At 27.9% G+C, this 27565-nt stretch overlaps 2 protein-coding genes across 3 annotated transcripts in view; one reads left to right on the top strand and one right to left on the bottom strand.

Annotated features, from left to right (window-relative positions):
• Positions 1 to 6589: 6589 nt before the first annotated feature.
• Positions 6590 to 15047, bottom strand: LOC110282374 (cytochrome c oxidase assembly protein COX19). Of its 2 annotated transcripts, none has more exons than XM_021145587.3 (4): positions 14925 to 15047; positions 14705 to 14791; positions 11379 to 11490; positions 6590 to 7732 (listed from the first exon to the last, which is right to left on the bottom strand). In XM_021145587.3, exons 2-4 carry the CDS (start codon positions 14781 to 14783, stop codon positions 7672 to 7674), a joined length of 252 nt encoding a protein of 83 aa, XP_021001246.1. In that variant the 5' UTR covers positions 14784 to 14791; positions 14925 to 15047; the 3' UTR covers positions 6590 to 7671. The 2 variants fall into 2 exon arrangements, with proteins under 2 accessions (XP_021001246.1, XP_021001247.1); XM_021145588.4 differs by having other exon boundaries at positions 14705 to 14824; positions 14925 to 15010.
• A 52-nt stretch (positions 15048 to 15099) lies between these two features.
• The window catches only part of LOC107445605 (uncharacterized), a 70902-nt gene continuing 58436 nt past the window's right edge, over positions 15100 to 27565 (top strand). The window contains exons 1-3 of the mRNA XM_043050198.3: positions 15100 to 15488; positions 17590 to 17621; positions 25790 to 25968. Coding sequence (XP_042906132.2) covers positions 15460 to 15488; positions 17590 to 17621; positions 25790 to 25968 — 240 coding nt within the window. The 5' untranslated portion in view covers positions 15100 to 15459. The remainder of the gene's footprint in view (positions 15489 to 17589; positions 17622 to 25789; positions 25969 to 27565) is intronic.

Raw genomic sequence — 27565 nt, 5'->3', positions numbered from 1 at the left:
TTTATTTTAAAGTTGTGAGCAATTTTATTTGAGGAAAATGTCTAAGAGAAAATGATTTGAAATAATACTTTTAAAAGAAGTTGAGTATAATATCTCCTATATAACTTATAATGCCAAGCAGAATAAAACAAATAGTTAGTTGTTACAAACATTTGTTTAAATATAAAAACACATCCCATAGGATGAAATTCAAAAAAATGCATGTAACTTTCAACAATAAATGTTTTTATTTGCAAATGATTTTATTCAATTCAGCATTAAAATTGCATAAGAAACTATAGGTACTGACTTCTTTCTAAAAAATTTAAGATTTCCAAAATTCGCTAATTTTTGAAGTTGTGCACCATAAACAGCTGCATAAAACTGCTCATAACCTTCAAACAAATTGTCATATAAACTTGAAATCGGGTTTTATTTAATTCTGCTCAATATTCTAATAAGTAATGACAATCTGCTTAGTAAATAATTAATGTGAGTAAATTGTGAAAAAATAACATGTAGAGAAAAATAGCAGTTTCGTGATCAAACATGAAAAAGTGAGCTAGTACAGTTACCAGTGTTCAATTACCAAATATCTAGCAAACTATTGTTATCAACAATTATATTAATTCCGTAGTTTATTAGGAGAGATTACTTTTTCTTTTCGGTATAAATTCAGAACTATTTCCCAAGGCAAAGCTGAGCAGTAGCTTTCTAGCCACTTCTTTTTCGCTGCTGCACATGTGCTATTTACAACCTAGGTCATCTCATCAATATCAGGGAACTGTGGATAAACTCTGTGTATATACAGGGTGTCCCGAAACGACCGCATAAACTCTGCACAGCTGGATTCCTTGTGGGGAGCACATAAAAACTGCCCAAAGAAGCGTTCCTGTACGATCCATAGTTTACAAGAAAAATACAAAAAACAAAGTATGACGTCACAGCCGATGCAAGACATTAAACACTTTATTGGACATATCAGCAACAATATTTGCATATCTTTCCAGACGATGATGTTTAAAACGAACACTTTGAACATCTGATTTAAATTGTGCGTTGTATACTGCTGTTGATATGTTCAATAAAGTGTTTTTTCTTGCACCCGCAGTGACGTCCTACTTTGTTTCTCGTAAACTATGGATCGTACAGGAACGCTTCCTTGAGCAGTTTTTATGTGCTCCCAACATGGAATCTAGCTGTGGAGAGTTGATGCGTTCGCTTCGGGACACCATATATATATATATATATATATATATATATATATATATATATATATATATATATATATATATATATATATATATATATATATATGGGTCATTCTCACGAAAACTGTCATTTTTCAGTTCATAAAATCCCAAAAAAGTAAACTGAATAAAAACCTCCGAAACTTTTTATATTAATAGAAATATGTAATGGCATTATAAAGAAAGTATATATCCTATAAATTATACTTAATATTTAAATTAATTAATTTTTTAAATAATTAATTTATAATTAATTTATTTATAATAATTCATAATTAATTAGTTAATTTAATAAATAAATAAATTGATTTAATAAATTAATTTATTAATTCTTTAATTTATTTTTCAAATTAATTAATAAGTAAATTAATTATTTTCACTATTTAAAAAGTGAGGGAATGGCGCTAATAGTGAGGGAATGATATTTTATTTTAATACATGTTTTTATCTAAGTTACATCTACCTAAAGTTTGAAAATGATAACATACTAAGTATATCTAATATTTATTATAATTTAGTCTTATATATTTAATAGTTTTTACAGGTTTGGGAAATAAAATTGGCTGGCATGATTAAACAAAAAAAAATTTGATAATATACCCATCTTGAATCATTCCCTCACTTCAGCGTCATTCCCTCACTTTATACACTAGTGAGGGAATGACGAATTCAATAAAATTTAAAATAACAGTTAGGCCTAATTAATTTCTGAAATCAATCACATACAATTATATTCATACAAGAAAGCAACATATAATTATCCACTTTCTCGATGAAGTTGTATTTTATTTTACTCTAAAAAATGACATGAGGGAATGACAAATGTAAAAAATTTTACCTGGTTTGATTCATTCAAATTTATTCCACAGCAAAGCCTCTTTAAGTTGAAGTTGGAAACATACTGCAATTTTGTTCTATGTTGCCAGTTGTTAACTTCTGAAGTTTTTATTAAAATATTTTTATTCTAAGAAGATTGCAGGTGATAAGAACATTGTTGTTAGGGAATGACGCGAAACACTGGGGACAAAGTTTAAAATAGTGCTGTGTTAATATTTTTATCAGAAATTAAATTTAAAATTGATTTTCTGAATTCTATATTTCAGTATTCTGAAATAAAAAACACGAATTTGTAAAAAAAAAAAATTTATTTCAGAAACAATTTTTTTCTTTTTCTAAATCAGCAGTGGGGACAAGTGAGGGAATGACATATTGGTATATTTTAATTACCTAAAATAAATAAAAAATAAAAATTGATATTTTTATTTTTATTCTTTTGTTAGCTTGCATTCTGAAGGACACTTTCCCTGAATTTTTTTTTTCGTAAGCTGTAAAACAAACATAAAATACACTGGGGACATGAAAATGACTGTTTTTGTGAGAATGACCCATATATATATATATATATATATATATATAGGGGCCGTTCAAAAAGTACGTACATCCCGAAGGGGGGGGGAGGGGATTTGCTATTATGTACGGTTTTGTACGATGGGGAGGGGGGAGGTATTATACAAAGTACGTACTTTATAAACATACACCAAATTTAAATTTGACTTTATCCTACACACTCCTTAAGTAAATATTTAATTTTATTTAAAACATAATTATTTTAATTTTTATGAAAAAGGGGGGTAGACTAATAAAATGTACGTACTCTAAGGGGGGGGGAGTAAGACCTTATGTACGGTAATGTACGAAGGGGGGGGGGAGGGGTTTAAAATTTCTCCATTTTTGTGTACGTACTTTTTGAACGGCCCCTATATTACAAAAAGAAATTGTATGTTAATCAGATTTAAAATGCAGTGTTATTATACACATTTTTTTCACTCATAAACAACAATATAAACTTTGCAACAGATATCCAAGCAAACGATAAGCATACAGCTATAGCAGAATTTCAAAGCAAAATTGCTATTTTAAAAATCTTTCAATTTTCAGTGATTTATTTATAAGAGAAATTATGAATCTTTTACTCAATCAGCTTGCATACTGCTGAGTTAAAACATATACATTTAAGCAAAACAAAAAGAATAGTTACATTTGAATAAATTACAAACAATAAAATATACTGTGCGTAACCTGCTGTAACGATTCACCAGTAACGTTACCCTAAACAGCGACGAGAAATATTTCGATTGTTCTGTCTTATTGCTAAGCCTACAACAATAGCCTCAAAGAATATCTTCCGACTTAAATAATGTAAGATCAGGACGCGTCTTTAAAACAAAAATAATGAAATTTAAGTTCGAAAATTGAAGCATATTTGATTAAAAGTGATAAAGCTAAATTAATAAATGTCAAGCACACTTACCGAATTTCGAGGAAACTTTCGATTGTAAACACACACGCCATTTGCACGGAACTCTGGGAAGTGAGCTAGTTGATATGAAGTGTACTTTAAACAACCTTAGGTATAAATAAAATGACTTCATACACCTCAATTAATACTTCACTCTCTTTAGTTGAAAAAAGGTATATTTTTTATACCTCGTAAGTACCTCTTTTGTTACAAGTGTCAGAAAATCAACCTCGTATACCTTGAGAATCACCTCATCAGCCTGGTTGATTTGAAGTTGATTTTAAACAACCTCAAAATAGGCTGAAATATATACAAAACAACCTCGTGCACTTTAATTACAACCTTCACGAGGGTGTAATTTATTGATTGCTGTTTTCTCAGCAATAAAAATTATACCCCAAATATACCTCAAATCAACCTTAAATTTTCGTAAGGGTAGTTTCTAAATTTGGGTTAAAAACTCAAAAGACAAAAGATCCATTTTTTGCTGTGTCCATTCTTGTAAACATGCCACTTGAATGAACATTTCTAATTATTCCCTCAAAAATAAATGAGAATATGACACTCTTTCATAATTTTTAGCTTTAAAATAATAGTCAATATTAGGACTGGGCTATAAATCGATATATCGCGACATATCGATTTAATGCCTGTATCGGCAGGCCGATACAGCGACCTTCGTCCCAGGCGATGCATCAGAAATCTGATTTAAGCCGTCGAGTAAAGAAGACGAACGATATAGCGATACAAGACACGCAAGGATCTCTTGCGTGCCAACTCGAGCTGGCGAAGACGATGTTCGTATCGTAATATTGAAACGGCTTTGATTGATGAGCGGTAGAATCAGAATCAGTTTTGAGAACATATATCGTGATCTCGCATGTTCGTTTCCGCACCTTTTATTTTTGTTCTTCTTCTTTGTCGCGACTTGATATCGTTTCTTGTAGATTATTTTCAGTGGGACTGACTTTGTGATCGCCGTTCGTTACCTTGTTCTGAACGTAATCTATTATTGAAAAGAATATATAAAGAAGTGTTTCTTAATTAATTAGGTATTTTTTTTAAACAAAACTTTTATTTTTAAATGTGAAAACTAATTTTGATATTATATGTTTAAGTATTATTTTACATTATTGAATTTATTACAAACCGAAATCTAATTTAAGGTGCCCATAAAGAATTAAATTAAAAAGTAATTAAATTTGTAAGGTTATTTTTTACTTTATTTTAATTTATTAAAAACTTTTTGGATAAAATAATAATTTAATGGGTTTTTATTACTGATTTTAAATTTATAAATATTTAGTTGTCTTCATTTTTATAAATAAAATTATAACAAAACTTATTTTTCCTCTTTTGGATTTGGACATAAGTCAGTCAACTTTGTTTATTCAAAAAAATTAGTAATGTTTGCAATTGCGACTTCCTTTTTTTAAATCATTTAGCACTTCATTTTATTACAGAGTATAATCGTGTTTTTTAATTTTCTTTCAATATTGTCAGTTGAATATATTATCGAATATCATTTCTTTTGTTTTTATTTTTAAGAAATTAAATCTTACTTTGTTTTTTCGTTCAGAATTCGGTAATTATTCAATTTAACTTTATTATTTATGTGAAATAATAATGATAAAAAATAGTGTTGTTTTAAAAGTGTTTTTTTTTTGTTTAATTTATTTAGCATTTTGTTTTAAGCATACAAATAATTTTCAACGAACTCATTTTTTAAATTTTCTTTCTATATTGTTAGGTAAATATATTGACAAATTTCAATTTTATTTATTTTTTATTATTTATTTTTAAACTAAGAAATCTTTCGTTATTTGAGCGATCATTTTTAGAAAATATAACATTAATATCTTTCTTAAGCAAAACATGTACATCAAATTCATAAATTGATTTAAATCAATCTGAGTATGAAGTTTTGATAGAAATCCGACTTTCTGCGCCTTACAAGTAAATGAATTTCAAAAATACTATATCGCGATGCAAAACTGACGATGCATCACGATATAAAATTTCTTATATCGCCCAGTCCTAGTCAATATATATATACACACGCAGAACTCTGGTTTTACTTTTTTTCGTACATTATTTCGCTTTCTACGTAATTTTTTGCTGGTCCGGGAAAATTGCCTATACCGATAATGTTAAATTTTCCATTACTCTCTTTTTTTTTTCCTTCAAAAAAAAAAATCGGTTTTATAGGTTTTTCTAATAGATAAAAATCATTTTTTCTCCACAAAGCTTGCAAAAACTTTTTAGGAATTTTTTCTTTCTTCTTGAAAAAAGATTTATTAGCTTTTCTCACATTCTTTCTATCTAAGTGTCTCAGGGAGAGGATTTCCCCCTTCATTCAAAATCAGAAATGGTAGGATATCCAATGCACGGTAGAAAGGAGCTTTAATTGTGATCTTTTTCTTCCAACTTTTGAATCATCTAAGCATTTAAAGAACGTTGCACTAAACAGCTGGTTAGGTAATCATTTCTTTTTCCTGATTCAGGTGATCTGCAAGATGCTTCACAAATAAATGTTCTGATTGGATAGAGTCACCTCACAAACAGGTTTAATATAACTTCTAGTTATCCATCGGAAATTGCTTCTGAAGTCGATGACATTCCATTACTTTTCCTTTCCATATCTGATTTAAAGGCTACTTTCTATGACAGAGATGAAAATATCGGAGAATATATCTACAACTGATCAAGAGTTTGAAAGCATTTGCGAAAAAAGTAAATTTGAAAACAATAGTAAGTATTGTGAAGACTGAAATTGTATACAAAAGCAAAAAAAAAACATGTAAAGATTACATATTTTTTCTAGTATATCATCTCACAAGAATGAATTTTCGAAAAATATAGTTTTTACCGCAATTTTACGTTATTACGCTTCTTGCGGTGTTTAAAGCTGGTCCAGTGGAAAATGTAAAATCTGTGTTCCACTGTAAATATATATATATATGATGTTTATTTACCCTCTTCCTGAAAAAATATTTTGAAAATAGATTTTTTTAAAGCAACTGATTGGTCAAAAACTGGCACCAAGGAAAAATACTGACAATTCTATTTTAAGAACTTTATTTTAAATACATTTTATATTACACATTATAGAACACATTTTATAAACTAATACTAATGCTATTTGTTAAATGTTATACAAAAGAAAAAAATACAAATGATAGTTTTTTGTCCAATTAAATGCTATTTTCAACAGATTCCAACTTCAGTTAAGTGGTACGAGGGCTGTTTATTTTTAAAAATTAAGGTCCATTTTCTTGTGTACATTAATAAATGACGCTTGCGTCACAACGAGTACTTGCGGAGTGTCTCGGCATTTCTTGGGAACAACTATGCTCCGCTGTGTATGTACCCTGTGCAGTCAGTTGTTCTGCGTCTTTATGTTCAAATTTAACAAATCACCCGCCAATACGAGGTACGGTCAGTGATGCGTTTTTAGTCGGCAAAAAACCTGTCTGCTACATACATTCACTGACAGATTTCTGAAGCTTCCTACTGGCACGCTGACAGAAAATTTCGCTACTCCATGACTCTCCACAGCTCAGTCCCGAGCTTTATTGGCTCTTTCGGCTGGGAAGTTTTGGATCACCCCTCATCAGCCCAGACCTTGCGCTAAGTGATTTTAACCTTACCCGATGTTCTAAATATCGTTTTGCCGGCAACTAGTACAATGATTACGAAGACGTGAAAACGGTCGTAACCTCTTGGATATCGGAGCAGGCGGCAAGTTACTATGAAGAGGGTATTCTAAATCTAGTTGGTGTAAGTGTTTAAGCAAAGTTGACAACTATTTTGAAAAAAAGAGAAATGTATGTTGAATCAAAAAATAAATTTGCTTCATAAAAATTTTCTTTCATTTGGTTTTTATTTCCAAACAGCCCTTATTTAAAAAATATCCCTCGTATTACAAACAACGAATTCCATACATCTGAAATTACGAGCTGAAAATCATTTAGATATAATTTTGTCCTGAAACTCAACTCTTGAAGGGTCAATAGGTTTATGCTGCTGAAATCCTTTTTCCAAAAAATTAAGGAAAAAAAATTTTTTTCACTATAAATTAGACAATTAGCTCTATTTACATATTTAAAAATAGAAACAATTTTGCAATGTTCATCACAATCACTACTTTGTCTCTTTTTCTGGAAAACCCAGCTTTTCCCACTCTTCATGAGCCATTAAATTTCTGAAATAAAAATCAAATGAAATTCTTGTTAACCATACCAGTTATACAAGCATTAGCAATTAAAAAAAAATTCTGACAGTTACTTTTATCTTTAGTTTAGTAAAGAAATAAGGTTCAAACACAACAAATTTTTTTTTAATCTGATGATTAGTGCAAACCTTGCGTTAGTTCCCAAGCGGACGCAATTAAAATGTCGTTTTAGAATAAGAAATGTCTAGTACAAATAAATGTACACACATGATCAAAATTAAAAGAATATGCATATGTTATTTACACAGAAGAGAAACATACTATACTCCGTAATTCTCGATCCATAATGCTGATAATATGCAAGAACATTTGATGAATTTAACCAAATCACTAATATTTGATAATGGGTATAGAAAACTGAATTTTGAAAGAAAAGAATTGTAGAAAATATTTTAGAATAATGAATAGGCTCACATGATCAGATATTTTTTTAACAATTTTACATGGATATTATGATAAATGGATAAAATTGAAACTCGTTATTTCAGAACACAAATAATAAGAAAAATATCTATTTTAAAGTAATATTTAGATTAACATAATTAAAAAATAGTAAAAATGATCACAAGTGTCTCTTCCATTTGCTAAGTAACAATCATTATCCACTTCATTTTATAAAATTCTATATGAAATTATAGTTCAAATATTTTATACTTTTCATTTCATTTTGATTGAAATAACATATAGCTCAAACTGGAAAAACATTGTATGCATATCGATAAACGATCAAACACATTTTGACACTCAATTTCCAATAAAATTATCTTAACCCAATAATTGCTTTTATAGATCAAATGTAATGTAACCAATTATTGTTTTGGTGACAAAACAGTTTGAAATGTCTCACTGCTGCTGACTGAGTTGATTACAACAATTTTGCAGTTTTTTTTCTTCTTAAATATTAGAGCTTTAGGATAAAAATTTTAAAGAATAATAAAATTTGATTCACAATTTTTAGAAAGTATATTTTGTACATAGATTGCCTTACATAACACACACCCATCAGATTATCAATTTCTAAATGTACATGAAATTTTATCTTGATGTAAAGTTGGAGCAGCATTGGAAAATATTTTGTATTAAAATAAAAACATTTTTTCAACACAAATTTTTTTGTTTATAACTCTCTAAAGGTTAAAACTTTTTTCGCTATTTACAAATAGCAGAACAATTAAGAGCACATTTTCAAAACTCCAAGTCAGGGAACTCGCCCATTTTTTGGTATATAGTAAAATTGTTAATTTAGGTCTGCTTTTAACTGCTTAAATGTGTTAGCTATACATATTAATAGCTAACACAATCGGAAAGCAGCATAGGAATGCAGTGATATAGGCTATAGTGAGATGTGGCTCCTTTTCTTTTACTATATATATAAATATTATAAACTTAAATACAGTTTAGAATCTCATTAACTACATAATGACAGTTTCTATTGAAAGACGATATGTTCCCCTCCTTCATAGTAGAAAAGTCTCTATACAAGGACAGAGTTCTCTGGAGGAGTAAAAAGAGCAGGACACTTCCTCACAGAAAAGGGCATTTTGAGTCTTGAAAGGGCACTTACTTAACACCGTAAAAATTTGTCAAAATGTGTAATAATATATAATAACTGAATTCGATCCTCAATAATTTCTAAATTAACCTCTTATACTATTTTATGTGTATATTTCAAAAAGTAATTCTGATTTATTACCTAAAACAAGAGAAAAATTGGTAGTTAAAAAAAAAAAACTTTTTTTAAAGGCATGCTAAAAAACAATCACTGTGCACAATTTTTTTCAAAAACTGAAAATTATCACAAAATAAATATTTAAAGATGCCTTTTTTTTAAAAAAAAAGAAAGGTATTTAAAAATAGTTTTAAAATCACGTAAGAAATTCATCAATATAAATCCCCCCCCCCCCCCCCCCGAACAAAACTATACAAATTTAACCATTTGAGAATAATCCTGACAAAATATATATCTGTAATAGTAATCAGATATAAACACAGATAATTTCACGAGTGTATAATTATTATTTAAATAGCGAATTAATTTTTTTAAAAACAGAATATGAATAAAAAGGCCATGTTCTTAAGAGATGGCAGTTTATTTTTACTAAAAGGTCAAAGAGGGTGCATCAAAGGGCGGGCCACTCTTCTAAAAACGCTTAGTGAGAACACTATATAAGGATGTCTCTCTATAGCGATGACATTTTTTAATGTGCAAAAAAATATATATACATGTCTATATATATATTTTTTTTTAATTTTCTGTCAGAGGAAACAAAATAGTTGTAATGGGGTCGAGAAAGACGATTGAAATTTTCTATTAAGAGGATTTCTTCATCTCATGTGAAAATATTTGAAATGATTTAAGAGAAGTATATGAAATTTATGAAGAATTATCAATGAAAATGATGAAGGAGAAAGTGACAAGGCCTGCACTAAGGAATTTAAATTATTAGTCAGTAAATTAGCCAAAGATCAAAAGTATAAGCCAATTTTCACAATTCTTAGCCAAAGACAAAACTTAAAAAAATTGTATGATTGATTTTTTTTCATAAAAACTTCAAATCGAAATTCAAATTTATTATAAAGTAAATTATTTTATAAAATCCAAATTCAAATCAAGAGTCAATCTGGAGTTGGGGAGAAGTTAATGAGCAATGGATGAGAAAGAAATAGAAATATGTTGGGGTTCAATTTAGATTACTTCTTAGACTAGAGGGCAGTAATATAAGGATAAACCTGAAGCAACATTATGTTGTTGTCACGTAATGGATATGCTACTGTCACAAGAAAATATACTTTCTGCAAAACTAGTTGGATGGTAACATGCACCTTGATATTATTTAATCTGCTTTAGTGGCAGGAACTGTAGAAAAGAATTTTGTTATGCGATATCACGAGATCCGGCAACAAACATATTAATCTGTATTTTACAGTAGTTTCTCTCATGCTTACGTTATCTCTCTTGTTGCTTATCTGAACTTATTGTAATACTAATTCTAATTGGTTATGTAACGTATCTAATGGAAATTACTGTAATTGAATAAAAATTACAAAATTTGATCCCAAAAAATTCCTTTTGATTTTTTTTCACAATTTTTTCAGGGTTGAGGGTTTGATAGAAAAACAAAAACCATTTGCCAAAACATGATTTTCTCGCCAAATTGATGATTTTATCCTATTTGGCAGGTTGATGAATGTTCAGCGTGAACCATGCATAGACAAAATATAAGTCACTGCTTCCTCTTAATACAGAATACTCTCAATACTATTTTAATATGTAAAAAAATTTTTAAAAAAGAAACTTACTTAATTCTTATGCTTTTTTTGTTAATCTATTTTATTTTTGTTCTAATATTCTTTGTTCAATGAAAAATAACATTCAAAAACTTATATATTTTTCTAAACATGCTAATTTATTACAAAATAAAGTGATAATTTTAAGCCTGTCGAAATGAGAAGGGAAAAGTTTTATTTTCTACAAATTCTATTTAAAGATGAACTTTATTTAAGATTCATTTTTCTCAGTCCCTTCAAAATTGTTAAAAAAGAAGAGTCAATTGTAAAATTAAACTTAGATAAGTTTAATTTTTGCTCATGTTTGAAGGAGATAAAAAAAAATTACTTTTCCATTCTGCATTGCAGATAATCTTTAGCAAGATGCCGACATTCTTCATTGGAATTGTTCTGACGATTTAAACACAATAAGTACTTCAGCATCTGCCTTTTACACTCTCCTAAAAATGAGTGAATATAAAATAAACAAACATTTTTATTTAAGAGCAACTAAAAATTCAGACATCACACATCAATTGCACATTATCACTAACTGAAATGACAATATCAATTAAAACAAAATGAAGCTTAATTTTTACTAAATTTAAACTGTTAATATTTTATCAAAAAAAATCACATTTGAATTTTAGGAACAAATTCTTTTAAACCTTTAATACTAAAAATTATTTTATCATTCCATACAGAAAAAACTTGTTTATGACAAGCCCAGATTTAATGGCGACATTTTTAACCATTCTTAGGTTTAACACCTTGTGTTATAAGAGAAACTAAGTACCTAACACTTTTAGAAATGAGACGCTATCAAAAAAAAAAAAAAAAGATTATGTACAAAAGCAAAACAGAAAAAATTATAATCGATTTTATTTCTTGAAAGAAAATTTTAAATCTGAATATTTCAGTTTTCCAATTACTGATCAGTTTTTTAGAAAAGGTGATGAAAAAAGAATTAATTCTAATAGAAACCCTCTTGATTGTAGTGCAATAATAAAAATATCAATAAAAACTAAAGTGTTTTTTAAGAAGAAAAAGCTAGATGGAAACCAAAACAAAATCATTCTTAATTTTTAATCTTTTTTTATTCTTAATTTTTAAACATTAAATCTAACACTAAAAATCTCAATTTTACTTTTTCACATTGCTGTATTTTAAGGAGAAAAAAAATGACAATAAAAGAACAACGTTCATTATAAACACTCGTTAAACAAAAATGAAGCATCATTATAAAAATGCTGATAAAAAGAAAAGTTAATAAACAGGAAAAAAATTGTTCTTAGTTCTTAAAATGTAACTTAAGCATTAAAAATAACAGTTTTTTATGTTACCTGATTACTGAACAGGAAAAAAATGACAGTAAAAAGTTAAGTCTATCAGAAATGTTCCATTAAAATGCTTCACGATAATAAAAAAACAAAATGATCATTTCTCAAAACAAAAGTTGTTGAAAAAACCACGAAATTGACTTGCCTAAATAAAATTAGTATACTAGTACAAAACTTGTGGTTCAGTATAAAGTAATCTAGTTTAAATTTTTCTCACATCACTTTTCAATTTGTCTTCTAGGACATAAATTTGCAAGCCGTGTGCAAGTTTTTGAGAACTTAAATGTGTGTAAAAACTATTTCTAATATTCTCTAGTTAAAAATATTATTTCAGATCATTCAGAGCCAAATATTGATTATTTCCTAAAAACCGTAATGTATATGCTTAAAAAATATTTTATTGAATCAAGATAGTTAACATGGGTTGCGTTTTCGGTGTCTAAAACTGGTTTTTGGCATGACACAACAAAAACCTGCTGAAAAGTGTCAAGAACTGTCAAAATCCATTAAAAACTGTCAAAACCCTGAGGCAAGTTTCTTTTTTGACATTGGAGTCATTTTATTAGATACTAAATCATGCACAATACTTATATTATATACTTCTATAATTATCATTTATATTATATATCAACTTTTAAAAATGCTGCAAAAATCATTGAAACTATTGATTGGCTTTTCTAATGGCAATCTTAATATTTTAAAACCCATATTTTAACAATTCGGCTTCTATTACTGGTAATAACTATGAGTTGTTAATTATTATCAACATAAGCATTGATTTTAATTCTCTTATGTTATGATTTAGGCAGACTTTTTAGATTAAATGAAACCAAAGTTTTTGAAAATAATTGTCTGATCACAATGATAATTTTTTTTTATGGTTCTTAATATTTGTTGTTATTGATTATATTGAGATGAGCAGAATATGTCTAACTGTGTGAACAAGGCTTTGGAGGAAATTCAGACAGCCATGGGGAAGTTTTTGGTCTAAAAAAATTCCTACAAAATATTTTGGTTTGCAAAACTTCTTCTTGTTAAAAAAGAAGTTAGTTAGAATTCCTTTTAGTTAATAAGTGAGACTTTAAATTTTCTTGAATAAATTATTACTATTTTGATTTCTATTATTTTATGACACATATGCTCGTTTATTCAAGTCAAACGAACACATATAAAATCAAATGAATTTTTTTCTTACATAAACTTTATTTTCTAAAAATATTTTTTTTCATTGGGATTTTTAGGCTCTGAGAATTTTCTGTACTCCTATTTATACGTACATAAATATTTTCAATATTAGTGAACTAATGTTAATTTCATTAATGAATAATTTGTTCACTTATTAATGAACTACTAATTATAATTAAAATATATATATATGAGTTAATAATTTTTTCAATCAATGCAAGGGTTTAACTAAATTACTATTAATATTTAGTACAGTTACAGAGTTCTTCCTAAGAATAAAAAAAGAGAATGTGCTTCCTCACGTAAAAGGGCATTCACTTAACACCCTGAAAATTTATCAAAATATGTAATATCATGTAATAACTAAATTTGTTCAACAATTTTTAAGTTACTACCATATACTATTTTATGTATATATTTCAAAAAGTAATTTTCACTCATTATCTAAATAAGAGAAAATTTGCACTTTATAAATAATAATTAAAGGCATGCTAAGAGAAAATCTCCGAGCGCACATTAAAAAAAAGAAAATTAGAAAAAATATTTTTCGATAGACAGCTTAAATGATTTTTTATACAATTTATACTGAAAATATGGGAGATTTCCGTATCGTGATCTGTGGCAGAATAATCGTCAAGTCTTGGAAACTTCCGGTCAGCGGCCTGCGAGAAACTAAAAAAAAAAAAAAAACACCACAGAAAGGGACCAACACGAAAGGTATAACTCGCAACCACAGCTACATGTTTTTTTTTTTTTTTTTAAAATTTTTAAGTTTAAAATCTATTTGGCAACTTGGTGACTGTAGTTGGCCCAACTACAATCAACTACTATCCCTCTGAAAATTATTAGAAACTGAACATTTTAAAGGTGCATTTGTAGATAAAAAAATGAAATAAAAGTTTTTTAAATTACTTTTACATCACATTCTCCATTATTCCACATCAACCAATTGCAATAACTAATAAAAGATGATATAGCCACCAAACCACTTAATACATTCTATATTGTTGCTCATGAAAGGTTAAGTCAACGAAAAAAGAATCATTCGATTCTTCTGAATTTATGTTGAATGCAGCTTATGTTAATCTTAAAAAATTTCGTAAATTACCTACATAAAAAGACAATATAAATAAATAAATCTAATGCATACCATCGTGATCTAATGGGAAGCTTCCTTTATCAGGTGGAGATGGAAAGAAAGGCTTCTGTTGAAACGTTAGGGATGACATAATGAGAACTAAAAATGCGAGATAGATTATCTATTAATAAACTGCAAGAAATAAAACAAAGAATTTACTAAAATTTGAATTAATGAAAAGCACTATGAAAACAAATGTTGTTTTTTTTTAATGAGAAAAAATACAACTTACATAAAAATCTAGTCACACATAAATTTTACGTAAATTATTGAGTTAAATTGAGGACGGATTATGGATTTCAAAGCATTTAGCAAAGTGTGAAATTTTAGCTTTTGGCTTTATTTGAAATTAAACTATATTGATTACAGTTATATAATCGATTATACTATCCGAATTTCAGAAATTTGAAAATAAACAAAATATCTTAAGTTTTCAGTACTATTCCATAAAAGAATTAAAAAATTACAGATTAAACTAATTTATATTAAATATTTGTTAAATTTGTTCATTTAAAAAATAATATGCAATTTAGTGGGTTTTAATGGCATCGTCCTATTGTTTTGTTTAATGAAATTTAATGTTTTGATGAGCAGTGATGTGATGTGATGTGATAATAGGAATATTAAATCATTCTTTCATTGGTTATGAAATATATCTAAATATTTATTATCGGATATAAAGCTACTGTATAACGCTATTCTATGGTGTTCCTGAAAATATTACATTATTTTGTCCCTTAAAAAAACTGGAAACCCTAAGGGAAGAAATGAAGGCCTCACCTTCACAAATTTTTAAGTATGTTTACTTTCTTAAAAATAAATTTTTTTTTAAAATTATCGCATATTTTGCATTCTGTTGGTATCATAATGAATTTTAAAGTTCAATTAGTCATTTATTGAGGGAAGTTTTTTCTTTATCTTAAATGTCACCTAACTATCTAACGTCAACATATGTTGCTATTGACATTATTTTTATTTATATTTTCCAAAATAAGAGGTCAAAACTTTTTCTCCATTTACCCGTTTGAGCGTTTTTAACTACTTACTAAAAGCCCCATTGATATTCCAGCAAAAAGCTATTCACATTATTTATTTAATGTTTTCTAATTTGGATATATAGAGACAGCTGTGGTGTGCCTGTTTATGAATTGGGAGATGTTTGGATATCGTGAGTTGTTGTGCCTTGTACAATTGCCAATGCGCCAAACGGATTTTAAATTTGCAAATTTAAAAAAAAATAGAGAGAGGTTCGAGGGGAGATTTGCATATCATGATCTGTGGCAACATAATCGCCAAGTCTTGGCAAATTCCTGGCAGCAGCTCGTGAGAAACTAAGAGCAAAAACAAAGAAAGGGACCAACTCAAAGGCTTATACCTCATACGGGGAGATTTCTGTATCGTGATCTGTTGTGCTAATTACAATCGCCCCGGTACCAAATAGATTTTAAATTTGTAAATTTTTGAAAAAAGGAACCAGGTGGATGTTGCCCAGGGGGTACTACAAGTTATAATATATATAACAATAGGACGACAGTTGTTTTACATTGATAAACAGTGCTAACATTGATCATGTTCTCAATATTATGAAATCTACAGATTCTTGCATACAATTCACATTTGAACAAGAAAATACTAAGTTTTTGCCTTTCTAAAATGTTCTCATTGCTCGTAATTACGAAAAATTTCTCACTACTTTTTATCGTATTCTATTTACGGCTTCACTCCCCCTCACATCTTTTTAATCTATTTCCCTATTCTAAAGATAGCTCTGCCTTACACACTTGTTTCTTCTAAATATTGTTCTAATTGTTATCCACTCAAGGAAGAGTTTCTTTACATTGAGCTACTATTATAGATTGTGGTTTTCCTTTTAATATTATTGATTAAAGGCATAGAAAATTTATCCTTTTATGGAGTAAACTCTTCAATTTGAACTTTAACAATTTGATTGCTTTATCTTCTTTACTGAAAACCAGTTCCTAAATTACTAAGATTTTGAATAAATTGGAGTTTAAAGCATTTTTCTTCCCTGTAAATAAACCTAATTTCACCAACCTTAAATACCCTATTACTTATATTAATAGCTAGGTTATTTATCAAATTTCATATTAATGTGGCCTTGACTACTAACTAAACATACTCTCAAATTTTAATTTATAGAACAAGGCCAAAATAAGGATGATCTTCCTTCACCGTGCGTAGTTGGAATTCTAATCACATGTTTGAGTTTTCTTCTGAAAAAATCATTAACCCTGCTATTCATCTACCAACCTTTATTTCTGGAATCATTCCACTTAGTGAAAAATTCGAATTTAGTTAATGTTCTTTCTTGTTTCCCAGTGTTCGGAAATCTAATCTTTTGCAGCCTGGGGTTCCCACCAAATCCCCTCAACCAATTTGTTATCTCCCATTTTTTATTATTGTTCACACTTTTCCCTGTTTCCTAATTGGTTTAACCATTTCGTACATGGACTTTTTACTTTCCTACTATCATTTGGTGTTTAGACCTAAAGAAAAGTTCTTGTTTATCGAAACAAAACTATACTGTGTATTTTCATTTGTGCTTTATTCACCTTTTTTTCCCTTCCCCATTAGCCTGTGTAATACAAAATATGATAATATGATTTTTTTGATATTCTTTTAATACTTTTCCTCTATTTATATAATTTTTTAGTTATTTATCACTCAATATGATGAGGCTTGTGAAAGAATTCCAAGTAAATGCTCTGTATAACGTTAAATAATTTTTAAAATGCACTTAATTGTAAATAAAATATTATTTTGTTTCGATAGTAGGTAAATTATCTTGTTTTGCTTTCAATGATTTTAATTATTATTATTTTATTTTGTTCATATTTAAATTTTACGTCTTTTAAGAGGTTCTTCCTTTTTTTCAGAGAAGCTGAGACACTCAAAGCTTCTTTACTGGGTAAGTATTAATGTAGATGTTAATAATAGAATTACTATTATCAAGTTACTTCTTCAGTTAGGATAAGTCTAAATTTGTGAGACAAAAACCTGTAAAAGATCCAAAGTGCACAATATTTTTCATGTTTTGCAACTCAAAAAGCAATCACAATCTTGAAGTGACATTTTTAAGCACTGAAAGCTTTGAAATAAAAGAAAGAAATATATTATTTTGTAATAATATTAAAAAATAGTATTGCAGTTTGTTGATTGTCCTACTTAGGGTCAATTGGAATGATTATGACTACTTTTTATTTTTATTTTTTACTTAATTCAAACTAACTTGTTTTAAAATATAATTAATGTTTCAATAGTTTTTAAATATTTTAATAGTTAAGGTGATTTTTATGACTCTCTAACAGGGTGCATAGCGTTTTTAAAAAGTGCTTAAAGGTGCTTTTTTTCATTGGGTGTTTTTGAAAAGTGCTTGATGTTCCAAAATGAGATTTTGTTTCTTTACCATATCAATTTTCACCTCAAATTACGCAAAACGCGTGGTTTTCACATTGTTCTATTCAACGTTTTCATAATTCATTCAATCAGAATCTATTTCGACATACCATTGGTCTGTAGCACATGAAAGCTCCAATCATTTTATGAAGTACTTGAGGGTTCGAGTACTGAGCTGGATTCGGTGGGAAGGATTCATGCATTATCATGAGCAACTTTGCTGCATTTTGCAAGAGAGATAATCTTTTTAAATAATAGTTAAATTAATTATTTATAATTTTGAATAATTTTTTTTACACAATTGTGTTAAGTAATTATTAATTGAAAAAAATTAATGATTCACTCTATATTGAATATATTTACAATTGTGCATAAATTGTTTTTATGGTGGCTAATATAATCACGAAAAATTTATTTTGTTAGAAACTACAGTGAACTCCCACTTATGCAACGGTGTAAGGGGCCAAGAGAAAAAAGCGCATAAGTGAAAAACTTCAAAATTCTAAAACGCAACGTAAATTGCAGTGACAATATGAATAAATATGTTTCTAAAGATTTAATGTTAGTATTTATACTGTTTTGGTATTTACTATAATTATATAAAGAAAAAATTTAACATACCTTAAGACAATTTATTTTCTTACAAAATATTCTTAATACATGTTTGTATTTGTTTTTGCCAACGTTATTCAAAAACTGTTTTTTCCAGTTCATATCAATGGGATAAGGGGGAGTTTCAGAATCAAAATTAAATTTTAAATAGTCAGGAATAGTGTCAAAAGCTTTCAATACTGCTGTGTGATTTGGAGGAACTTTATCATCTCGTCAGTATCATCCACCACGTTCTCATCATTCACAAGTTTTAGTTAGATATATATGAACAGTTTTTCACAAAAAATTTGAGTTTTATGGGAGGGGTGAAACATCACATGGTAAATTTCTAAGAAAAGTACTTGACATCCTAATATGCTGCACAATAAGTTGTTCAAGTATTTCCCTCACTAAACAGATCACCTCCTTTTATGTACTCATAATGTCCTTCTGACTGCAAGTAAGTGATCGCGGTCTCTTTCATCTTTCGTATTCCAGGTGTCTTCTTTTTCTAGAAAACAGCATGGGAGTAAAACTAACCTCTGGACAAGAGGAATGGTCATTTTCTAAAAGATGAATGGGCTTTCATTGTTGTTGGTGTAACAGATAAGACACCCTATTCAAAATTTTAGAAAGAATGTCTTTCCAGAAACAGCAAAAATGAAAAGGTCACAGGGGGAAGAAAATTCAATAGGATCTAACAACATATATTTCTTTTTTTTCTGTAACAAGGATTACTCATTTGCTTCATTTTTAATTTAAAAAAAATTTTTTTAAAGGGAAAAATATTTAAAGGATTAAAAAATTAAAATGCTATCCTAAAATTTTGGCGCATAATTGAAAAATTTATTTTTAGAGCGATGCATAAACGAAGGATGTTAATCATTATTTTCCTATCTAATGTACTGGGACCTATAAAAATCGGCGTATAAATGAAAAAGGTGCATAAAAGAGGTGGTGCATAAGTGAGAGATCACTGTAGTTATTTTTTCATGATCATGTAATTTAGAAAATAATTTTGCCTTTTGTTATCATATATATATATCTGAAGAACTTCCAACATTATGAAGGGAAGAAAATTATTAGTACGCATATCCCAATTATAATATTTTTTAAAGTGCTTAAAAATATTTTTTTAGTGTTAAAAAAGTACTTAAAAGGTGCTTATTTTTTGTTGAAAAATTTGGCTATGCACCCTGTTTAAGAATGTTGTACTGTCAGCTGTTGCACATTTTAGCACTATTGTTGATTCACTTTCCCTCCCTTCAAATACTCTAACTCAGTGTTTCCCAAAGTGTGGTACGCGTACCCCCAGGGGTACGGGAACAGTTTAGCAGGGGTACGCGTTCTTATGCGAAATATCTTGCAACAAACGAAAATTACAAAAAATTTTATTTAAAAACAAAGCTAGCCATGAAAATTTATGATTACGTATTTTTCTATTGGATATTTTTTGCAGAGTTAACAGTTAATAATTAGTGGTGTCAGCAGCCAGTTGTGATTTTTACTTTTTGTGCGATTTTTCATAGTAAAAAATTCATTCATTTTTTTATTAGGGGTACTCAGCGTTACGAACAATTTAGAAAGGGTACACAAAAGTCATAAGTTTGGGAAACACTGCTCTAACTAGTGCATTTTTAACTATTCTACACACAGAAGGGATCCTAATTGAATTCTGACTCACCAAACACTAAAGAACTGAAAGAAAATATTCAATTAATTTCCTTTGCTTTTCACGATGCATAGAGAAAGTGATTAAAATAAAGTGAAATTATGTTTCATACAAATTTTAAAATGCATTTGCTGATTTAAAGGAAAGAAATTGATCTAGATTATAGGCTGTGAATGCAAAATAACAATATTTTAACTTTGATAGTTGAGGTCGGATAAATGGTACAATAGAGAATGGCTGTCTGGATTTATAGATTTTAACATCATTAGTTAATGTGTGTAGAATTTCAATCATCCAAAAATGATACCTTATTCATTTTTTATACAAAAATTGTTTCAGTAATTTTCATGATCGACTAAAGGATTTTCCACATACCCCTAAAGTGAGAGTAAAAATGATTTAAATTATTTTATATTTTTTAAAAAATATTTTAGTTATCTCATTAATTAATATTTTAATTATCTGATTGAAAACAATTTTTTTTAAAAATCATTGTTTTATACCAAATATTTTATAACAGAATTTATTAATACATTCTTAAGGGTATGATTTTTTTTTAAAAAACTCTGATTTCATTGATATTTTAAAATATTTATTATGAAAGGTTTTTTCTAGATGCGCCAGGGAATATATGTAAATTATTATTTGATATTCAAACTGAAACAATAAATAATAAAAGATACTAAATGTGGATAATAGTGATAAGATATGTTTGAAGGAACATTAAATATTACGGTCAGATTTTTATCAAGTTGTACAAAACGGAAGTATTGAATTGCAAATTAAAATAAGAACTAGATTTTTAAAAATATTTAATTACATATTAAAAAATTCTGGCTACAATAACTTCAATGTGCACCTATGTATTAAACAATTAATGTGCAACGGATATCTAATTGTTAAGTTATAAAACTTTAAAAAGAATGGTATTAAAACTTACATAGTAGCACACAAAATGTTCAGTGAGAGAATTGAGGTTTGTCTGCTGCAACCACCGGAGAATAGATATTTACATTTTAAATTTGAAATTTACAAATGTAAATAATTTCGTCCAAAATGAGTGGTTTCAAAAAGTTAAATCGGAGAATTTCTTCGAGAAAATTTCTGATACGCACATGCTGAATTATATTCACAAAATAAAAATAAATAAATAAATAAAAAAGAGCAAATACACGATTGTTTTTGTATTTGAATAAATATTTTCTTAGATGCAAAACCTGAGACATAATTTTTTTGAACCGTTGGTAAGTTGAATTTCACAGAAACGAAGCAATTGGTGTTTTTTTTTTTAAAGAGAAAAGTATTTTAAATCCATATAGATTTTTTGCTAAAATTGCCATCAAAAAAATGACAGCTAATATATTTTAGTTAGCAGGCCACAAAAAAAAGTTTCTCAGGCTGCCAGTTGGTAATCACTATTCTACATCATTGTTTCCCAACTTTTTTTTTAGCTCACCGCTCAGGTGTTCCCCTAGCAAAAAAAAAATATTTTTTTTAAATATTTTGATTCGCACTCCCTAAAAAGTTTCCCTTGGTGTATGTATAATGTGTAAAATTTCAGCGCGAATTTTTTTATTAAAGGTTCCCCTTAACCTCTTCATTACCTTGATCCACGAATGTGGATCTTAGTTTCTAAAAACGCACCATAAGAACATTTATAGTTTTACTTTCACTGATATATTTTTGGACGTTTATGCTTTCTGGGTATTCCAATAGATGCAAAACTTGGGTAGAAATTCCCATAAAAAGAAGTGATTTTCAAAAATGATGCTAAATCTATATACTCGAAAATGTATCTTAATTTTATTGTATAAGTTAGTTATTTTGAAAATTATTTTTTTCTTTTAACTTTGTAGTTTTGTGATCTGTATGAAGCTTTTAAATTTGTATTTACTTAATATTTAAAAATAATGCAGTCAAGAACATGCAGGTGTGTGTACCTAGGTATGAAGATAATGATAATTTGTGACAGTGTGGTCGTCAAGTGAAATCTTATAGTATTATAAGTACAACTGTACAATAAAAGGAGTAAGCGATTTCAAATTAAAGGAAAGAAATTCTTTTTTGACGATTGCAACATAGGGAAAAAGTTTGCTTTTGCTAAAGTTTAGAAAATTTAGACGCATAAAAATATACTAAATTGTGAAGAAATGTAAATGACATAAAAACCTTGTCAACGAAACAACCCTACTGACAAAATGACCTTGTCGACGAAATGACACTGTCGATTAAACGAACTTGTTGATGAAATTATCTTGTCGATTAAATGATCGCTTGATGAAGTGGTGCCGAAAAAAGAGCCTATCGATGAAATGCACTAGGCACATATCATTTACAAATTCATCTAAAATAGACTGACATGTGTACCATGATTGAAAGTATACGCATGCTACAAGCCGATTGAATATTTTAAGCCCTTTTATATTGTTGAGGTGTTAATTATATTACAGATTCATTTACGTCAAACAGTAGTACAATTTTTAATGATTAAATAAATGTCTTTTGCCATCCAACAAGCCGTATGGAGAGCACCTGCTTTTCGAATTAAATTGCTTACAACTATTCCAATCATACAAACAGAAAGATATTAAAATTGTCTAAAATCATCTCTAGGGAAGTGTTTAGTTATCCGAAGTTGATTAGTAATGAAAATTTTCAAAGAATTGGATGTTGCAATCAAGTTTTTTTTTTTTTTTTTTTTTTTAAATTTTGGTTTGTGATTGTTTAGTTCTATCTCAATTTTCTCAATCTTTTAAACATAAAAATTTCAGGTCCACTGAACATTAAAAGACAGACATTAAATGCATTTGAAAGTAACACTTCAAACATATAGTGTCTAAAATTAAAGCGAACCTCAAAAGGTTTCTTGTTAATTTATTTTCAAGTAGAATTCATGTTTATTAGAATTTTTCTAGTATTTGAGGAAGTTGTGCCTAAGCACATACTAAAAATCTACAAATTACTTTTTCATGACTGTAATTGTTCAAAAACCACATTATCTGCTGATTTCTACGTACTTGATAATAGTTTAAGAATTCCAAGAAATTCTGTGTTACTATCTTGCAGAGAGAAAACTAACACTGGTAAACGATCCACCTACTTTGTTTCATTTAATGATAAACCAGGTAGTAACTTTCTATCACAATCTACTACCGATTTCGAGACATTAAACTCTTTTTTTTGTTGCTCAATTTCACTATGCAAACGATGATATTTTATTGATGCATATTTTATTATTAATAATGAACGCATAGTGTTTAATTAATTATAACTTATATTTTTGATAAAAATTAGAGACTTAAAATTTCGCATGTATCATTGTAATTTGTGTGACCCTGAGGGACCTCTTAATATTTTTTTATAAAATGTTTTAATTTTATTTTCTGGGACACTCTATCAAGTATTTTTGAATGACCCCCATATTAAAGTTTCATTTAAAAAAGTTTATTAAACGTTAAAAAAAAAATGTTTTTTTTTTTTTTTAAACAAACATTTTTTTAAAAAATAATTAATGTTTAACATTTCTGATATGGCCTACTTTTAATCATAGTTATTTTATTAAAAATTTTTACTGATCAATGAATTTATGTTTTAATGTTTATTTAGCCGTTTCTTATTAAAGTGGCCCTAACATAAGAATAGGTTTCTGCATGGAACTGAATTCAATGTATCATCTTTCAATTTTAATTAACTAAATATTATTAATTAATAATACAACTATGCAGCTAAATATTATTAATTTAGTTGTTAAAAAACATATTTTTCCGTAGATTTTGAAAAATTGATGAATATAAATGGGTATAATTGATCTTTGACTGCTTCAGCTTCATTCTAAGTCAAGTTTTAATTTTTGAGAAACTGAAGGTGATTTTCGAATTTTATGGGGAAAAAAATCTTAAACATCTTATATCTCTTTAAAAATAACTTTTATTTTTTAAAAAAAGGTATAAGTTTTATTAAATCAAAGAGTATAAAAGCTAATAAGGTGAAATTGTTTGCCGTGTCAAATAGAAATAATTTGAATTTCATAAGAATGTCAGAGGATCCTTCGACATAACATTACAGAATTCTTAAGTGAATAATACAAAATATTAAGTTATGAAAAGCTGAATTTGCTAATTGCTTCCAAAACATTTTATAATAAAAATTGTCTTTATGGCAGTATGTAAAATTTAGTGCAATTGGAATTATTGGAGGTGTTGTATGGAAATTAGAAGAAAGAAATGTCCTAACTAATATTTTTTTTAAGGGAAATTTTCTTAAAATTTTTTACATTTTCATTGTAATAAAATCTTTGCATCATTTATATTTTTATATTATCTTAAGTATGACCACATCTTGTAAGCTAACACATTATGATTTAAAACAAAACTCATGCTTTTTTTTTTTTTAAATTTTAAAATGCGTTTTTGGATATTGGATCAATTAAGACAATTTACTGGAAAAACATTATTTTTTTAAAAATTTCAAACGTTTTTTTACCTAATTAGACCATTTGCTCCATAATATATAAAAAATATAATAAATATTTGTTTTACATTTTAAAATATAATTTGTATTTTTCATTTGAATGGTTTATGGTTTACAGATAGGTAGAAATTGGCTCTGGTGGCGTTTTTTTAAACGACAAATTTTTTTTATTCTGCTTGTGTATGCAGCCAATAAAGCATCATTCTAGCAACACAGTAAAATTACAGCTAACTTTTTACTTGTGCAAAAGTTTTATTCTTGATCTTCTTTTATCCCCTATATATCTACAATTATTTTAAAATTAAGAAACATCAATGAGTTGAAAATTTCTAAAATACGTATAGATTTTTTTTTGTTTTGAATTCTGTGGTTAAAACTATTTACTTGAATTATTTATCTAATTAGTAGATGGCACCTGCTAAATTAGAACTTTTAAATTTTGCACTTTCTATTAGTATGTATTATATAAATAAAAAGATGTTGGATCAAAAACTACATTTTTTGATTCTTCATTTCTATTTTTTAAAAATCTGTGTTTTAAGAAAAGAGGATGTTCTGAACATTCTCAAAAACCAGGAATATCAGGACAAAAAGCTAAAAATCAGGCCAAAATATTTTTATCTGTAAAACCAGGACAACTACAAACCATGAACTTTCTCGTATTAAAATCTTTCTATATTCAGCAGAAAGCGTAAAGTTATCTTGACTGTTTTTGGTTAGTATCCTTTTTCTCAATAAATTTCTTAATTAATAATTGCTTTAATAAAATTTAATGTTAAATATGTATTAGTTTTTTTTATATAAAACAAACGTGTCAGTATAATTAATTTTAGTGTGCTCTCATTATTTAAAATAGTTTTCTTCTATAAATTGTTGAGAACCTAGATTTTCATGAATGGTTTCTTATGAACATAATTATGAACAGTTTTTATTTTCTTTGTGTGAAGGTGAGAGCCTATCCAGTTCAGACAATTGGCAGAAGCGACAAGAATTATGCCACCTGTTGGAATCTCTCCTCCTCATCGATCTAGATTATGCCCTTGACAAGAAAGTTGAACAAGATCTTTGGAGTTTCATATTCCGAAATCCTATATCAGCTTGCCAGTCAAAGGCGAGGGAGCACAAGGTATTCATTCAATTTAATATTTATGACTTGTACATTGTAATTTAGGGTAAAATTTTTTTTTTATTTTTAGTATGAACCCTGTATAATAAATTACTGAAAATGTTTCTTAATGGGGGGGGGGGGGTTACAAGCTTATAAATCAGTGGTATAGCTAGGGCAGTCTGACCCTGGAGGCATTTTCTGGAGGTGAAAAATTACCAATAGAAAAGACTTTTAAAAAATTTTTGCCCATAGAAAAGTAACTTTATGTATGTATATATATGGGTGATTTTCTTAAAACATTAACTTTTGATTAAGACAATTAAGAAATTTCACTTATTATTCAAGTTTACTTAATTTTGAGAATTTTTACATTAGTAAGTTAGGTACAGAAATCCACGAACAAGGAAATAACTTAATAAATAAAAATTTAGTGACAGTTTTAAATTCCTATGAAAAATGTAATTACTATCTCCTGATTTAAATGTTTCAAAAGTACACGAAATTGTTTTTTTTTTTATCAATTAAAAGTTAATAAATAAATATTCTAAAATATTTTAAACAGTATTTAATAGAAAGTTTAATATTTTTGAGAAATAGATTGTATCTAGAATTTTAAGGAAGTATAAATTTTCATTAGAATTTTTTTTTCATTGCAAAAACATACTTGTATCACTTAAATTTTTATATTACCTTAAGTAAGACTGCATTTTATAAACAAACACATGTTACAATACTTATAATACGCTCTACAATAATTCTAGATATTGCTTGTTTTACATTTTAAAATATTTCATCTAATTTGTTTATCCTTTAGAAATTGTCTTGATGGGTAGAAATTGTCCTTGGTGCATTTTTTAAGTGTATAACTTCATTTTTCATGTGTCTTGTGCATGCGACTGATAAAACTTTTCATCCACTCAGACCAGTAGAATTTCAATTAACTTGGGTAGAAATTTCATTCTTCTTTTTATCTTCTACATTTTATACAATTAGAGCCATTGTAGTATTTTATTAGTACTTTTTGTATTTGGGATAATAATTACATAAAATTTGGGTGCACATTCACGAATATTGATTTTTCAGATTCAAGTAAACAGTGATACTATATTGGAATATGTATGCATTGTAACATTTTCATAATATAGTACAGGGGTGATTGTATTCTGGCGGTACCCCGGAATTCCAGGTTTTTCGTATCATTCTTTCAGGTCTAAAAACTAGGAATGAGGCATGCAATTTTTTGCACAAATATAGCAGAATTCTATGTAAATCAAGACAATTGGTTTCGGACTTCCCCAAATCAAAAACTTCTAATCCGACAAAATTTCAAAGCTTTTTCTAAATCCCATTAATGAGAAGTTTACATACATTCTTTCGCTAATTACGTGAAGAATTACGTCTTACGTGATTTTTTCGCCAAATTGATTATTTTAGTTTGGCGGTTTTTTGCCTTTTTTAATATTTGGAACCTCACCGGAATCTGCTAATATTTGGATTCTTTATTCAAACATCGATTTTTCGTATTAACCTGATTTTTAAGTGCTACATGTTGCGATTTGTATTCACGCAATTTAAAAGTTTAACATTAGATCAAGATTTACATTTCCGAGTTTTT

This window comes from Parasteatoda tepidariorum, chromosome 6, assembly GCF_982258835.1.
Source record: "Parasteatoda tepidariorum strain Cologne lab strain chromosome 6, Ptep-v5.0, whole genome shotgun sequence".
NCBI lineage: Eukaryota > Metazoa > Arthropoda > Arachnida > Araneae > Theridiidae > Parasteatoda > Parasteatoda tepidariorum.
The sequence above is the reverse complement of the archived record's forward strand: the minus strand, read 5'-3'. Positions and strand labels throughout refer to the sequence as shown.

Coding starts and splice junctions, on each gene's coding strand:
- LOC110282374 (XM_021145587.3), bottom strand. CDS start 14,783: ATGTCATCCCTAACGTTTCAACAGAAGCCTTTCTTTCCATCTCCACCT. Junction 11,491..14,704: donor CTTCCCATTAGATCACGATG/GTATGCATTAGA, acceptor ACTCATTTTTAG/GAGAGTGTAAAAGGCAGATG. Junction 7,733..11,378: donor CTGCAATGCAGAATGGAAAA/GTAATTTTTTTT, acceptor TTTTTATTTCAG/AAATTTAATGGCTCATGAAG.